The 15,546-nt window shown below is 50.8% G+C and overlaps 1 protein-coding gene across 2 annotated transcripts in view; it reads right to left on the bottom strand.

The window, feature by feature from the left end:
- The window catches only part of BSN (bassoon presynaptic cytomatrix protein), a 93,734-nt gene that overhangs the window by 41,672 nt on the left and 36,516 nt on the right, over positions 1-15,546 (bottom strand). For both annotated transcript variants that reach the window (XM_027732508.2, XM_027732589.2), the window contains exon 3: positions 2,483-3,265. In XM_027732508.2, coding sequence (XP_027588309.2) covers positions 2,483-3,265 — 783 coding nt within the window. The remainder of the gene's footprint in view (positions 1-2,482; positions 3,266-15,546) is intronic.

Here is a 15,546-nt window from a genome sequence, read left to right as displayed (position 1 = left end):
AGGGTTTTTTCCCCTCACAAGATGGTTACACAGCTTTGCTATGAAACTATAACCATGTGCAGTGCACTGACAACACTGTGACAAAGCCTTGACCGCTTGCAGTCATAATACAGCTTTATTTGCAGGAAATGCATGCTTTTTGCACTGTTTTCCTGCAACACTCTGTCCTTTCTCCAAAAACCAGGCCACTGTGGGCCATGCCCTCTTCTTCCCTGTGACTGATGCTGTTTGGAGCCAGGGTGCAGGCTTTGGAGCCTTTGCCCAGGCTCCCTCAGTGCGTACAGAGGGTGCTGCCGTCTCACCCGCAGCTTCTGCTCCTCTGCACTTACCAGACCACGGCTCAAATCCCTCATTAGTTTTCACACAACTTCCAAGGGCAGCTTATAGCCAAGGTCCTAATTCATCAAGCAATTAATGGATCAAGCCTCACTACTTCAAAGAGTGAGTTCTGGTATTTGCATCAATCTCAGGGCTTGGGACAAGCCCATGTGAGCTGCAGGCAAAAAGAGATCAGACCACAGAGCAATTTTCCCAGAAAATCAAGCAAACCTAAAGCCCAACCACATTAACAGACATTGCAATGTCTTCCTTTCCTCAGAAAGGTTTTGTTAAGAACATTCACAGCTCAAGTGCTGCATTTCTTTCTCAACTTTTATAAAAATAAATCCCATAAGCCAACCAAACCATTTTAACCGGATAATGGTTCTGTGTAAAGGGAAACAAAACCCATGACAACCCAAAGCCCAGGTAGGACCTTGCTGTGGGCCTTCACTGTATGTGAAGGCACGTGGATATTGCAGGGATGAGCAGCAGCAAGAAACACTAAGAGAGACGTACGTGCAAGGGTGGGTTTGCCAAAGGTGTCTGAAGGTGTTTGCTCAAGAGCTGAGGGAGCCCACGCAGAGTCCAGCCTTCAAAATCTGAAATTTAATCCCAGGTGTCAGCTAGTGACCCTGGAGACAAGTGCTAGGGAGAGCTCACCTTTCCCTGGTACCTGCAGAGAGCACCACATTATTGGCTACAACACAACCCCAAATTAATTCTCTAATTAATTAATTAACAGCCAGGTGCCAGGGAGAACATTAAAGCCTTTTCACCAACCCCTGAGCTTTCTGAAGCCTGGGAACACATCACTGCCCAAGGGCATGGCAACACAGGGTTCAAGGGACCAAACACCTGGATACTCTTTTTCCTCACTCAAGCCCTTCGGGTAAGGAGGGGGCAGTGGGGGGAGCAATGAGCAGGAGAAGAGCATTGGCATTGAGAACAGCATTATGAGCAAGGAGGTGGCCATCTGGGGAGTTTGCACCTCCACACATGCTGAGAGAGTGTCTCTCCTCCACCACCACCGTGACCGTGAGCAGCAGCAGCAGCATCAAGAAGAACAGAAAATTACTGGGTGTAATTGAAACTGCAGGGAGGAGCTAGGGACATAAAATGTAATTATCTGCTGTGGAACAGAGCCAAGATTAGCAATCCTACTTCTGGTCATTTAAAGTTCTCATTAACTTCTCCATGTGCTGATGGTATCGATTCCGTGTCTTACTGGCTGCAAGATGCAGCACTTCAGGAGCAAGGCCCTGGGCCTCCTCTGGTCAGGGTCTCAAATCACTTGTGAAGCAGGGGGTGAGGGTCTAGGCTTTAAGAGAGTTCTTTTCCAAGGGTCTGGAAGATCTCCCTCCCTAGCTTCCAAGGTGGAAGGGATGCTCCAGCTGAGACCCAGCTGTACCACTCTCCTCTCCCCTTGCTAAAGTTGGCTAAGGTGCCCTTTTGGTGCTTGGGAAGATGATCTGGGTAGGCAGCACAATAATTCAGAGACATCCTCGACTACAGCTGGTGAGACTAGGTGGACTGCAGACCACCTCAGCCTGCCTTCTTCTCTGCCTGCACTCCATCTCATCAGGCTGCAGGACACCCACACAATTCACATTCAAACAGCACTGCGGGCATCCCCACATCCATCCCATGCTCAGCCCATTCCCCTGCCCTGCACCCAGGCTCTTCTTGCTGACATCCTGACACTTTCCTCCCCATACCACTTTCCTTGCACCCTCACCATCCAAGGATGCAGGACCTGCAGAACATCCCTCATTAGCCTCATCTCAAGTCTGGCCAAGGCATTCATCCACAGCACCAGGATGAGGATGCTTGTTGGTGACTCTGGCACCTGCATGACCTGTTCCTATTTCCGTACCCTTGGACACCTCTGGGGAGCAGTGGGCACTGCTAGAGGTGCCCTCAACAACAGCCATGAAACCAGCATGAAATCAGTGTACATACATGAAATCCAAGTCTTTGCTAAGAGGTGGAGGACCATGGCCTACGGCCCTGGGGTGTGCCCCAGGAACGATTTGGCTTCAGCAGTTTCTTAAAGGTTTATTTTGACCTTTGAAAGCAAACACACCATCTTTTCTCCATTTTAAGCAAGTAGAGAACACGTACCCTCAATCCAAGAGACACCCGCCCCCACCAACCCCCTTACCTCCACCAGGTGAGGCGTGGGGTTGAAGCCACACATGTTGCAGACCTGCTGCCGGCAGGTCGTGCAGGTGTTGTAGTTGGGGGGCTCGCCGGAGCCCACGTTGATCTCCGCCTTGCAGAGGGGGCACGAGACCCTTGCTTTCGGCACTTCCTTCGGCTTAACACCCTGCTCTGGCTTGCCTGGCTTCGCGGCCGGTGCGGCACCGGCCCGGCCCTGTGCCCCCGGGGCTTTGGGACCAGCTTCTTTGCTGGCATCGCTGAAGACGATTTTTGGAGGCACTTTGCCAGGGGACGGCTGGCTCGGAGGGGGGGCCTCTGGCTGGACGGACATGAGTGTGCTGGCCTGGGTGAGGAGGGACGCCCCGAAGCCAAAGAGCTTCCCCGTGAGCCCCTCCTGGGGCTGCTCCGGTGCCCCAGCCCCGGGAGCCGGGGCTGCAGGCTTCGCCCCGACATCTCCCGGTGCCTTTCTCTGCTCGGAGGGGGAAGGCTTGGCTGGCTGATGCTGCGGGGAGGACCTGGCTGCCTCCTGAGGTTTTGGCTGTCCTTGGCCGTGCGGTTCCCTCTGCGGCGTGGTGGGGTGAGGTTTGGGTGGCTCTTGTGGCTGGGTGCGGGGGGCCGGAGGCGTCTTATCTGGACCCGAGGGTGGCGGATGCTTGGCTGGGGAGTGGGAGGGGGATGGCGAAGGGGAGTGCAGCTGCTGCTGGCTCTTGGAGCGAGGAGCGGTGGTCATGTCCATCCCCAGCGCCCTCTGCATCTGACAGTTCAAGCACAGCCATTCCTTCACCTGTGAGACAAGGAGAGGACACGGACAGTCAGCGGTGGGCAGGTACAGGCAGCCCCAGCACACTCCCAGCTTCCCCCCAGCAGACCCCACGCAGCCATAGGAACCAGCCATCAGCCCCTGAAAAACATTCTGGTAGCATGTTCTTCACTACCAGTATCTCGCAGTCAGGGCAAGCAGCCCCCATCTGTCACAGGTACCCACGGCACAGCACGACAGCGTGAACGCCAGCTTTAATTAGCCTTGGTCTGCTTCCAAGGCTTCTGCTGTGAAGTGACTGCTAGCCATGAGGCCCTGCCTTCCCTGGGGGAAAGGGGCCTTTCCCGGGGCTCATGGCCCCCCCCCCCCCGCCTCCCCTAATGCCTAATTTTGTCCTCCTGCTTGGTGACCAGAGCTAGCACAGAAAACTGCCAGGGCCCCTCAGACTCTGAGTGCTTCCCATAGGAAACACCACTGTGCCATGCCCAACACTTCTCCAGGGCCAGCAGAGATGGCTTTTCTGGAATCAGCGTGGTGGTTGTGATATCCCACCCCAAAATCTGGCACCGGAACCCTGTAAGGGACAGCAGGAGTGCATTCTCCTTGCATGATGCATCTTCACTGCCAGGCAGGCAAAGGGAGCAAAGGGTTAATTTTCACTCTTGCCCTTTTGATGAACTTTTGGATGCAAATGAAAAATATAATGTTCCCTGGCTAAGTGGTGATAAAGGAAAGTCTTCCCCTCTCGAGAGATGTTCCTTGTGACACACTAATGTCTGAATTAAGTTAATTAAAGAGGCTGTACAAGCCTTTCCACACGAGGAATCACCAGGATGCTCAGTGGCTCCACAAGTATTAATATACAGCACAGTCAGCAGGACAGCCAGGTCTGCTTGCAAAACAGTTCTCCAAGACAAGCAACTAAGGTGGCAAAAAGGACCAGAACATTCCCAAAAACTGGAGCAGCAACCAGGACAAGCAGACCCAGAGCCAGGCAGAAGCAGCATCCAACAGCTCCCAGCCCCTGTGCTCTCCAGGGGCTGCACATCCCAAGGCCGGCACCCACTGCAGGAGATGTGGATTTTCCTGCCTTTCATTCAGGAAGCCATCTCCTCGTTCCAGGATCACCTCTAAGGCTCAGCTTAATCCCTGCTGCAGAGATATTAATCTCCTCACCCAGCCCCATGGCTCCAGCTCTACGAGGCCTTTTGGTCCTGCGGCTGGAGGCACAGGTGATTCATGACCTGGCCACAGGGTTTTTCCCCCTACACCCCAACCACAGGCATGCTTCAACCTCTTTCTGCTCAAAGGAGCTGCCTGCAGAGATGCAGTTGGGTGTTATGGCAGGTCCCGTGATGGGACAGGATCTCAAGAGGAGATGTAGGTGTGCCCTTGAGCCCTCCTTCCAGGTCCCCTCCCCAGGAGGGCTCTCATAAAGCCCAGCCTTCAAATAATAAACTTTTAAAACCAGAGGAAATTCAAATCAACCAGGAAAGATGGATTCAAACTAAGGGAGGGTGTGTGGATGAACAAATATCCACCTGCCCACCATGCCCCTTTCCCTCTCTTCCCAGCACCTGCTGGGTGCCAAGGCTCTGCATTGCCCCTTCATCTCCAGCAGAGCTCTTCCTAACACCCTACAATCCTGGCTGCATGTCAGCTCTGTGCTCTTCCCACCCTTCACTGTGCTTGCTGAGCTCCCACGCCACTCTCTGCACCAGCCTCCGCTCGAGTCCTTCACTCAGAGCCGAGGAAAAAGCAGCCTCGACTTTTCCCCAGCAATTTTGTTTCACATTGTCGTTTCTCCAAGCTGCTCCAAAAGAGCCACATTATATTTAGTTTGTGAAAACAGTGCTTTGGTTTTTATAATTTTCTATGGTCTTGCTGTCTCTCTTCTGACATCCAGAATTTCTTGCGTTATTTTTGCTTTCACACCCCCTGGAATTTCTTCTCACTATTCTATTTCAAGAGAGTGTCTACCAAAATCCCATCAGCTTTGCCCACCATCCCCATCAGCTCAAATTAAGGGAGAACCAATCCTTTCTATTCAGCTTCTTGTTCCTCAGACGCAAGAAATTCAAATCTTCCCTCTCCACATAATCTCCTTACCCACACTTTAAGACCCTCTGGTGAGGTTGAAATGGGGGGAAGAGGAGATCCATCCCCTCCCTGTGCCACACACAGTGCCCACTTTGCCCCTGGCCAAGGCTCCTGCAGGAAAACCTGGGCACTGGGAGGCACCATGCCAGGGTCCAATGGCCAGGCAAGCTGCCTATGGATCATGGACAAGCCCACCAGGATCTCCCTGAGCTCAGGGCTGGAGAACAAGGTGGTCATTGCAGCTTTCTCACTTTCCACAATGAACCTGCAACCCAGACAGTAAAAAGCCAGGGGGTTATCCATTGGGATAGGGAACATCCAATTGCTCTCTGTGACTTGGTGAGCAACTGCTGGGGAACATCTGTCCTGAGGAGCAGGAGAAAGCTGCAGGGAATACAGTGGGGAGATGGGCTCCCAGAGCAAGCATTTGAAATGTAAATTGAGTTGGGATTATCACAAATTGCCTGACCGGCCTCCACTGATGCAACCGATGACACACTGTGTGGGCTACACACATCAAAGACAACTTAAAGGATGCTGGAGGGAAGATAGCAAAGAGGAAGGGCCGAGTCATCTTGCCAAAGATCCTTTCCCCAAGAAAGAGAAAGGAGGGTGGAAAAGCCTGGGTGATGAAGAAGTAATAGGATAAATGATTCTTTTCATATTCTTTCACCTACTTCTCTACTGGTTTTGGAGCACTTTCTCCCTGCACCATGAGTCTGCAGGCAAGAAGAGGAGCGTTTAGAGGATGGTGATGCAGGTCAACCAAATAGTCCAGTTTCATCTCTTTTTGGGTCCTATTCTCCCAGTTCTCCACCGAATGAAAGCTTTCAGGGGTTGGATTAGTAAAGACTTACACCCAGGCTCTTCCTAGAAAGGACAGGGGTCCATCACTGGGTGGAGATGGGGGAGCTGTCAATGAGGCAGATATGATGGACATGCTGTAATTACTGTCCTGGAACATTTGGGAACAAGCAGGATAACACTTATTATAAGGATGAAGTGCTTCCAACTTATTAGCAATTGAGAAGAACATTCAACAACATCTACCAGCACCAGAAGACATTTAAATTTGGCAGATCTGAATAATTTTGCATCCAAGAGATCTAAGAGAACTAAGAAAACTGCTGCGTGCTGATGTTCATTTTTTAAGAGGAAATATTACAAGTCTGGAAGAGTCTTCTGCTTGAATATCCAAGAAGGCAAAGGTATGGCCTGAAGGGAACAGAGAGCCAGACATCTGTCCAAGGCAGAAAGACAGGGCAGAGAACTGAAGGACACTCATATATATGCCTGTCAACATGGTTTCAGGAAAAATAGGTCACAGCAAAGCAAACCTGATTTTATTCCCTGCACATTTGATATTAGTAATGCACAGAAGCAATATCCTTGATGTCCAAAAGGTGTTTTGACCTAGTAATGTATGACATGCTGACAAAAAAAAAAAAAAAAAAAAAGCACCACAGAATATGAATTGTGAATATGCTAAATGTATTTTGGACTAGTTACCTGGCTGAGCTGGTGGACAAAAAGGATTCACCAGTGTCACAGCTGATTCATCAGCTCACTATGGCAAACACCACTCACACACGGTGGATTTCGGTAAAGCCACAGAATCAGAATGGTTTTGGTTGGAAGAGACCTTAAAGATTACCCTGTTCAGCCCCCCATATGTGAAATATCGACGAAGATGAGTCTTTGCTGCCTGGCAAACCCGCACTTGCTCTGTGCAGGAAGCCTGGAGCTAGAAGTAGGAGTGAGGAGGTGGCTCAGACTCCTCTTCCAGCACCGAGGGGCTCTTTCCAGAGCCCTCAACGGTTCCACACCGACATTTTAAGGAGATTAGTAAAACACTGCGGGAGATATAGACCGGATCTGTAAGAGTCATTCTAGGGATGCACAAAATGTTTGAAATGAGAGAATTGAAGAGGTTGATCTTTTTCGTTTATCAAAGAGAAGATTAAGAAGTGACTTGATTACGATATAGCAGCACATTCAGTGGAAACAATATCAGGTACTAAAAGGTTGTTAATTAGGCAGAAAAAGGCATAAAAAGAACTAATGATTGGAAATGGAAGCCAAATATATTAAGCATCACTTTTAACAGCAGATGTTTCTAACCATTAAAACAAATTATACACATGCTGTTGGGCTCAGCAGAAGACTCAGGGAGGTAAAGCTTGCAGGCCTTTCATCTATAGGTTTTTTTATACTCATTCTGATCTCAAAAACTTTGATTGCTTGAACCATCCAATTTTTTACGGACATTTGGAATGTCTGCATCCAATACCTGACCTGCCCCAGCCCTGCATGCAGTGCCCAACACACCCACGAACACCAGTCTCACCCTTCCCACTGCAGACCCCTCCAACACCCCAGTATATTCCTCAAAACCCCCTCCCAAATCTTGTTATTCCCCAGTGCATGGATGGGTCAGCAAGCGGCGGTGCTTGCGGGGTCACAGCTGCCAGATGTGCCTCCCCCCTGTTGATGCAGTCCTGTAAGCACCAACCATCTGCAAATCCCATTAGGAATGAAAACTTTCCAATCAGCATTTCCTTAAAAAAAAATTGTAACAGGAATATCCACAGCACGTGCTGGCTGCGCCCAGGCAGGCTTAAACACTGATATGTATTTTTTATATATAATAGCTGCAGGAGAGCAGGGAAAGCTCAGCAAATATATATATATATATATATAAAATTACAGGTCTGATGGGCTAGATCCTGACCCTCTGCAGAGCAGGGTTTTGCACAGGTACATAAGGGGGACCAAAATCTCTCCCTGTGCACTGCAGCTTCCGAACCCTCTAGAAAAACACCCATTTAAAAACGATCTGAAATGATAGAGACAGCTTGAGTTTATAAGGCCTTTAAAGTTATTCTAACACCACCTATTTTAGGAAACTATGTGAAAATAGCCTGTCCCCAGGATTTGTTACCAGGAGATGTGAGGAAGAGCTGGTTATGTGCAGGTTGTTTTGTTCTCCCGAGGTAAGACAATACAGACCTAGAAGTATCTCAAGTATCGAGTTCAGCCTTTGCAGTGGGTAGAAGCTTTAAAATGAGTGCTGTAAGCAGAAAAACTTCATAACTGAACATCCAAGATATTTTCAAGCCAAAATTTAGGATTATAATATAGAGTAATTTTGTCTTTGCTGAGGGTTGGTTATTTTGGACCATTTGGAGGTCACCCAGGATGCTATTCTACTACAGAAAAATAACAAAACCAAAAAGGATAGGAGACACCATATTTAGATGATCGTATTTAAGACTTTGGAGACTTGAGATTGAACAGTTCTTCCTCAGCAGCTCTACCCATTTACACCATCTCACTGCAGCCAAAGCCATTGACCTTGTGTCACGACAAAGGTCTACATGGCAAAGGCTACACAACCTCATGTCAGAGGAGGCCACTGGGCACAGTCCATCTGACTTGTTTTAAACAATTATTTTAGGCTGGGAAGAACAGCTCTGAAGTCATCTCGAGTCCAGCGTGATCAATCCCACCCAAGGGTAACCAGTTTGAACAGGGCAGAGAAAAGGAGCTTTGTTCAGCAGAGGATACAACCCGTGCTCCTCCTCTGGAGCGAGACAACGGGATGCACAACAACCAGAAAAACAAGAAGACAAGTTCATGGGAAATCAGAGGAGAAAAGGAGCGTGGGTTTTCTCTGAGCTGTCCAAAACATGTGTATTTAATACTCCACAATATTTGGGAAGAGCACGACAGTGAACCTTTGGTAGCAGCTCTTCAACTCTAAGAGCCCCGAGTGGTCCCTGCCCCAGAGCCCCCCCAGGGGAAGCCACTCCCCAGCAGATGCACCCCAAGGCCACGGTCACAGCTCCCTCCTCTGCCTTTCGCAGGCATAAAAATAACCCAAGCTGGAAGTGGGTAACGAAGGTACTGTGCTAATCAGGCTAATAGAGAGGCTCAACACCAGGATCACTGACTGGATGGAGAAGGGTTTCATTAATGGCTGCTCCTGGCTTATCCTGGAGGAACACTGCAACAGCCCGGCCTCTCTCGAGAGCTGCCAGTGCCCTGCCTGAGAGTGTCCTTAAGTGTCTTCAGCTCAGCAGCTCTGCCTGCAGATGAAGAACTGTTGTCTCACGAAATCAGCCAGTCAGCAAAATGTCCCTTCCCTCCGTGCCTCCCGGATCCACCCCGGAAGAGCTCTCCAGGGGCACGTCTTGTGTTTTACATTGTCGTGCTGAAATTTGGCAAAGCCACGTACTCTGCAATTAAACAACATCCTGATCCAAGGGAAGAGGCAGTGCTAAAAGGCAGCCCTCGGCTAGAGAACAGAGGGAACAGCAAGCTGTGGTGGGGAGCTGGGATACTGCTGGGAAGGCATGAGGTGGTAATGGCTGCAGGAGAGCAGGGAAAGCTCAGCAAATCCTGGAAGAGCTGCTGATGCAGCTCTGATGCAGATGGAAAAAGCTAAAGGTACCGTTTTCCCACACCATCTCAGACTGGCTGGTGGAGCACACAACAAACACCAATATATGTCTTATTCTGAACTTAGGGGTTTGTGTTTTAAAGCAGAACTAAACCATCCCAGGAAGTGTTCAAGGCCAAGTTGGATGGGGCCCTGAGCAATCTCATCCAATGGAAGGTGCCCCTGCCCATGGTGGGGGGGTTGGAACTAGATGATCTTTAAGGTACCTTCCAACCCATACCATTCCAAGGTTCTAGGATTCCATTATTCTACTGCTGATTTCTCCTCCAGCAGTGCAGGGACAGTTTGCCACAGAACTCGCGTGTGGAGGGTAGGAAAAGCAGCCCTTGTTGTCTGGATCAGTGCACAGCCTGTGTGCAAATGCAGTGAGGAGCCTGCAAAACATCCTGTGGGAGGGCTGCCATGTGGTGTACCAGCCAGGGTCCAAGCTGGGGGGGGATGGATAACACCAGGAGATGGAGTCTCCTGAGGTGCCTCTGGAGGACCACGAGCAGCCCAGGGTGCGGGAGCTGTTGTGTGCCCCGGGCCATGCTGCATGTCAAGACATCACCAGAATTCACGCCTGCATCCAGGTGGAGAGGAGGCGGATGCAAACATGCAGGCAGCGTGGGCTGAAGCTTCCTGGTCCAAATCTAAAGCACAGTTTGAGGAGAACCCAGGGCTCCAGAGAAAATGTGCAATTAGGAGTGTTTCAGCACTTAATTGACAGGGGAATTGGTCACTGAGGCACCGAGACACTTGTGAAAAAGGCCACCTTATGCTCATCTTTTATCTTCAAACATCTCAATACAAATAAAATCCAGTCCTTGGCACTCCTGCTCAGAAAGGGAAGCCACCGGAGCCATCAGTAATCATCCTGCTAATGCTTGCCAGAAAATAATCAACTTGCTCGCTTGCTGGCGAGCGAGAGGAACCAACCCCCAAACTCATCTCCCTCTCTGCAAATAACAGATGGGAAACCGCGTTTGTCCAGAGAATCGAGCTGCGGAATCAGACAGTGCCATTTCATCCTATGAGTCACTTCTCCACCAGCTTCCTTTCTCTGGTTAGCGCTCCCTGAACCAACCCAAGGCTGCTCAAGCACATCTCCTCTCCCCAAAGGGTGGCAGGAAGCACTGGCCTCCACTGCAGACCCTCTGGCTTTCAAAAGCGACCTCTAGCTCCTGTGCCTTGCTGCTCGGTCGTTTTTTACCCACGCCACGCAGCCACCGACACGGGGATGAAGCAAACGATCAAAGGAAAGAACTGCATGCCCAACAGCTTTGCAACTAACCTCGATCCGCCGTCACAGGCAGGACGGTGCTCCCCGGCAGCATTCCCCATGGCTAAGGCAGCGATGGAGCCGCTGGCTCCCCGGGAAGTGAGAGCATCCCCTCCTTCACTACTCTCCCTTGCTGGCGGAGAGGAGTAGACGGGCAGAGGAAACCTTTCCAGCGCCAGACCCACTGCTGCTCCTCTGCTCCCCCCCCGGGAGCGCGGGTCCCCCCGCCAAACAAGGCGCTGACTAGCTAAGCACGCCGGCAGTGCCGCCGCCCGAGGCGAAGGGACAAGTCCTTCCAGTTCATTAGGGAAGGTTTCTTGTGCGATTTGCTGCCTCACTAGCTCCTGTTTAGACAGCCTTTGTTCCCCGTCCGCAGGAGCGCATGAAAGGTTTGGACGTCTGTACGTGCTGGGAGGATGCTGTGCCCTGGGCCCGGGCAGGGAGCATGGCAGAGAGCTCACCCCGGGTTTTAACCTCCCGAGCTTTGCACGCCGAGGTGCTCTAAGTGCAGCCCCAGGTCCCTCCCGCTCCGTAATGCGGGGCTTCCACGGGAGCCCTCTCGGCCAAGGAAAGCCTAATGGCTTGCTTTGCCTTTTTCTGCTGCTGCTCCCGTGCCCTGCCGCCAGCAGAAGGACGGACGTCCCGAGTAACAGGAGCCTCCGGTCCTGCTCACTCATTGTCTCCTGCGGAACTAAAATAGCAGCCTGGGAGGGAGCAGGGGAGCTCAAAACTTTCCATTCTCTGGCACCTCCTGCCCAAAGCAGCGGAATACATGAGGCCACGGGGCCTCTCGGGGTGCCCTGTGCAGCAGCGATGCAATTCACAGCTATAATGCTATAAAGAGCACAGGCTGCTCTCAGTAAACAGAGACTCATAACAGACTAATTTAAAAGCAGCCCAGTTTACTATTAGTAACACAGAATAAAATCATCCATTTACTGCAAGGCTCACATTTAATCAGCTCTGAGTAGTCCCTGTTGCAGCCTTGCCCATGAGCTCCTGGCTCCTTGGGGAACTCTTCTGGACAATTAAAGCAATGGGAGATAATGGCTGTAGCTCAGGGACTAAACAAAACACTCTTGAATATTTAGAGGTCCTTTCACACCCCAAACTTCGCATTATAGAATCATAGAATCAGCTGGGTTGGAAGGGACCTCCGAGATAATTGAGTCCAACCCTTGATCCAACACCTCTGCGGTTACTAGACCATGGCACTAAGTGCCACATCCAGGCTCTTTTTAAAAATCTCCAGGGATGGAGAATCCACCACTTCCCTGAGCAGCCCATTCCAATGGCTGATCATCCTCTGTGTAAAGAAATTCTTTCTAATATCCAACCTAAACCTCCCCTGGCACAACTTGAGACCGAGCCCTCTTGTCTTGCTGACAGTTGCCTGGGAAAAGAGACCAACCCCCACCTGGCTACAACCTCCTGGCAGGGAGTTGTAGAGAGTGAGGAGGTCTCCCCTGAGCCTCCTCTTCTCCAGGCTGAACAGCCCCAGCTCCCTTCCTGAACTGAGGGCCCAGAACTGGACACAGCACTCCAGGGGTGGCCTCACCAGCACTGAGTACAGGGGAAGAATCACTTCCCTGGACCTGCTGGCCACACTGTTCCTGACACAGGCCAGGATGCCATTGGCCTTCTTGGCCACCTGGGCACATTCTGGCTCATGTTCAGCTTCTTGTCAATCCAAACTCCCAGGTCCCTTCCTGCCTGGCTGCTCTCCAGCCCCTCTGTCCCCAGCCTGTAGCGCTGCAGGGGGTTGTTGTGGTCAAAGTGCAGGACCCGGCACCTGGCCTTGTTGAACCTCATCCCGTTGGAATCAGCCCAACTCTCCAACCTATCCAGGTTCCCCTGCAGAGCCCTCCTGCCTTCCAGCTGATCAACACTCCCCCCCCAGCTTAGTGCCATCTGCAAATTTGCTGATGATGGACTCAATCCCCTCATCTAAATCATCAATAAAGATATTAAACAGAACTGGGCCCAACACTGATCCCTGGGGGACACCACTAGTGACTGGATTCCAACTGGATGCAGCACCATTCACCACCACTCTCTGGGCCCAGCCCTCCAGCCAGTTCCTAACCCAGCACAGTGCCCCTGTCCAAGCCATGGGCTGCCAGCCTTTTCAGGAGTATGCTGTGGGAGACAGTGTCAAAGGCCTTGCTGAAGTCCAGGCAGACACAACCACAGCCTTCCCCTCATCCACCAGGCAGGTCACCTGATCATAAAAGGAGATCAGGTTGGTCAGACAGGACCTGCCCTTCCCAAACCCATGCTGGCTGGGTCTGATCCCTTGTCCATCCTGTAGGTGCTGGGTGATTGCACTGAGGATGATTACCTGGACAGCATCAACATCTGAGTACTGCATAGCAGTGAGGGCGGAGAGGAGCTCGATCCTCTGACCTACGCGCCCAGGATGGAGGTTTCTAAACACTAATGACAATCCTGGTGCTGGCATAAATAGCCCAAAGTATTTTCAGAGACACAGTCACAGCCCTGGTGTTATGGCCTCACACTTCCCCCAGACTGAAGGAGCCAAGTTAAGTCTCATTTATCCTGGGCCAGTGTTGTATTTATAAGTGAAGCTGCTGGAATAAAAAACTTGTGTGAATAAACACATTGTAGTGGATCAGTGCATCAAAGTAGAGTGTATCTTCAGCCTTTTTTTTTTTTTTGTTATTCTGGATTAAATATGTAACAAATGCTCTTGCAGAATTTAAGGCCTGAAGATAGACAAGCCATTGCATAATCTTTTTACATACCTAAACAGACTTAATTGCTCAATTATTCCAGATAAACACGATAAATTGCCTGCCATGAATAATTTATAATCCAGCTAGCCACACAATCTGTGAAGCACAAATCTATGGCTGCAGCAAAGGAAATGCAAACAGATGCCACTATCCCAAGACACCCTGGCTGGGTACTAAACACTGGCCAGAAGAGCAATAGGCTGCCCAGGGCAGGTCTGATCTTCCCTGAAACCCCTCGGACAGCCCAGACCTTCATTTGGGTTATTGTGCTGCTCAGAGGATGCGAATATGGAACAAATTAAAAAGGCACAAAGTTTGGGTGTGCACCTGGAAGGAGACAGCCACAGCACATCCCCCTGTCCTGTTCAGGGTCTGGACACAGATGGGTGCTCCACACAGCCCTCCTTGGAAGCTGGCTGTACTGGTTTGTCCAGGAATCTCATTAGATGATAGTGACTGAGCTGAAGAGCTGCAGTGAGGCACAGCAGGATGCAGTGCCTGGAGGATGGAGGGGCTATCATGAGGGACAACACTCAGGGTGCTGTGGAGGAGGCAGGGGAAGGAGCACTGTCAAGGGGAGGAAAGGTCCCACCCAGCCAGGACTTACCATGCTCAGATGGGAGAGACCCAAGAGAACAACCTGGAAGGTGTCCAGAAGGAGGATTAATCCTAACCCCCTGACAAAGCCATCCCAGGCAGCCCCCTTCCCACAGTAGAGGTATAACAAACCACAGCACTGAGAAAGCTTGTGAAAACTGTTCTATCAACCACAGACCACCTCCTGGCTCCAGCGACCCCAGATGGATGCAAGAGGCTTTCCCACAGGGCTTGGGGCCCTACCACAAACCTTGAGCATCTTTAGGCCTCTCTGACAAGCAGAGGAGAGGCACTGGGTGGGTTTCCTCCAGCTTGGGCACCCTGCACTGCCTTTCCCTGCCACGCTCCTCACTCTCCTGTAGAAGTTCCTGCATCCTGCTGCTGCTTTGTCCCAACAAAGCCATATTAAAGGCTTCAGGATTTTGCCCTGATGTCCTGCAGCAGCAGGGAGAGAGGGCTGTAATGGCCTCTGAAAGGTTTTGGATCCATCCCTTGGCCTGGGCAGGATCAAACAAGTCTGCATTGCTGACAACAGATGTTTGTCTAATTTGGTCTAAAAAACTTTGCATCAGTTGTGGATTTACTGGGGGGAGGAGGGAAAGGAGGAATAAAGGGGCTTTTGCTTAACCATCTTCACTGCTAGGAAACGTTCCCAAAATATTAACCTAAATCTCCCTTGCAGTCTAAGTCCATTACTTGCTGTCCTACAGACCACAGACATTGCACAGCTTTATCCAGTAAAAACAGCCTGAGAGCAGCTTCCCTGCTGAAGGCATCCATCCATGGGAGCCCGTCCTGGCACCAAGACCACGATGTGTAAAATGTCTCCTAGAAGTGACTGCCACCAGCTTTACACTGCAGAACTCTTGGTGATGACCTCCCATGGGGCTCCATTGCACCTCCATGAACTCAGACCCAGCAAATGGTTTTCTGTGTTCCCAGGTGCAGTTTCTCTGCACTTTTAGGAGCGACTCAGGCAGCTTTGGAGGAAAGGAGCTCAGCCTTGCATGGCACTGACAAAGCTGCCTCCAGAGTACCTGTCTCCAGACACACCTCTTGTCTCACCTTCTTCTGGCAAGACCCACTTGGGTGGCCATGGAACCTGAAAAGATCTTACAAGTATAGCCAT

The sequence above is a fragment of the Pipra filicauda genome, unplaced genomic scaffold (assembly GCF_003945595.2).
Source record: "Pipra filicauda isolate LSUMZ 115617 unplaced genomic scaffold, ASM394559v2 scaffold102_size2360937_pilon, whole genome shotgun sequence".
In the NCBI taxonomy this organism is placed as follows: Eukaryota; Metazoa; Chordata; class Aves; order Passeriformes; family Pipridae; genus Pipra; species Pipra filicauda.
The sequence above is the reverse complement of the archived record's forward strand: the minus strand, read 5'-3'. Positions and strand labels throughout refer to the sequence as shown.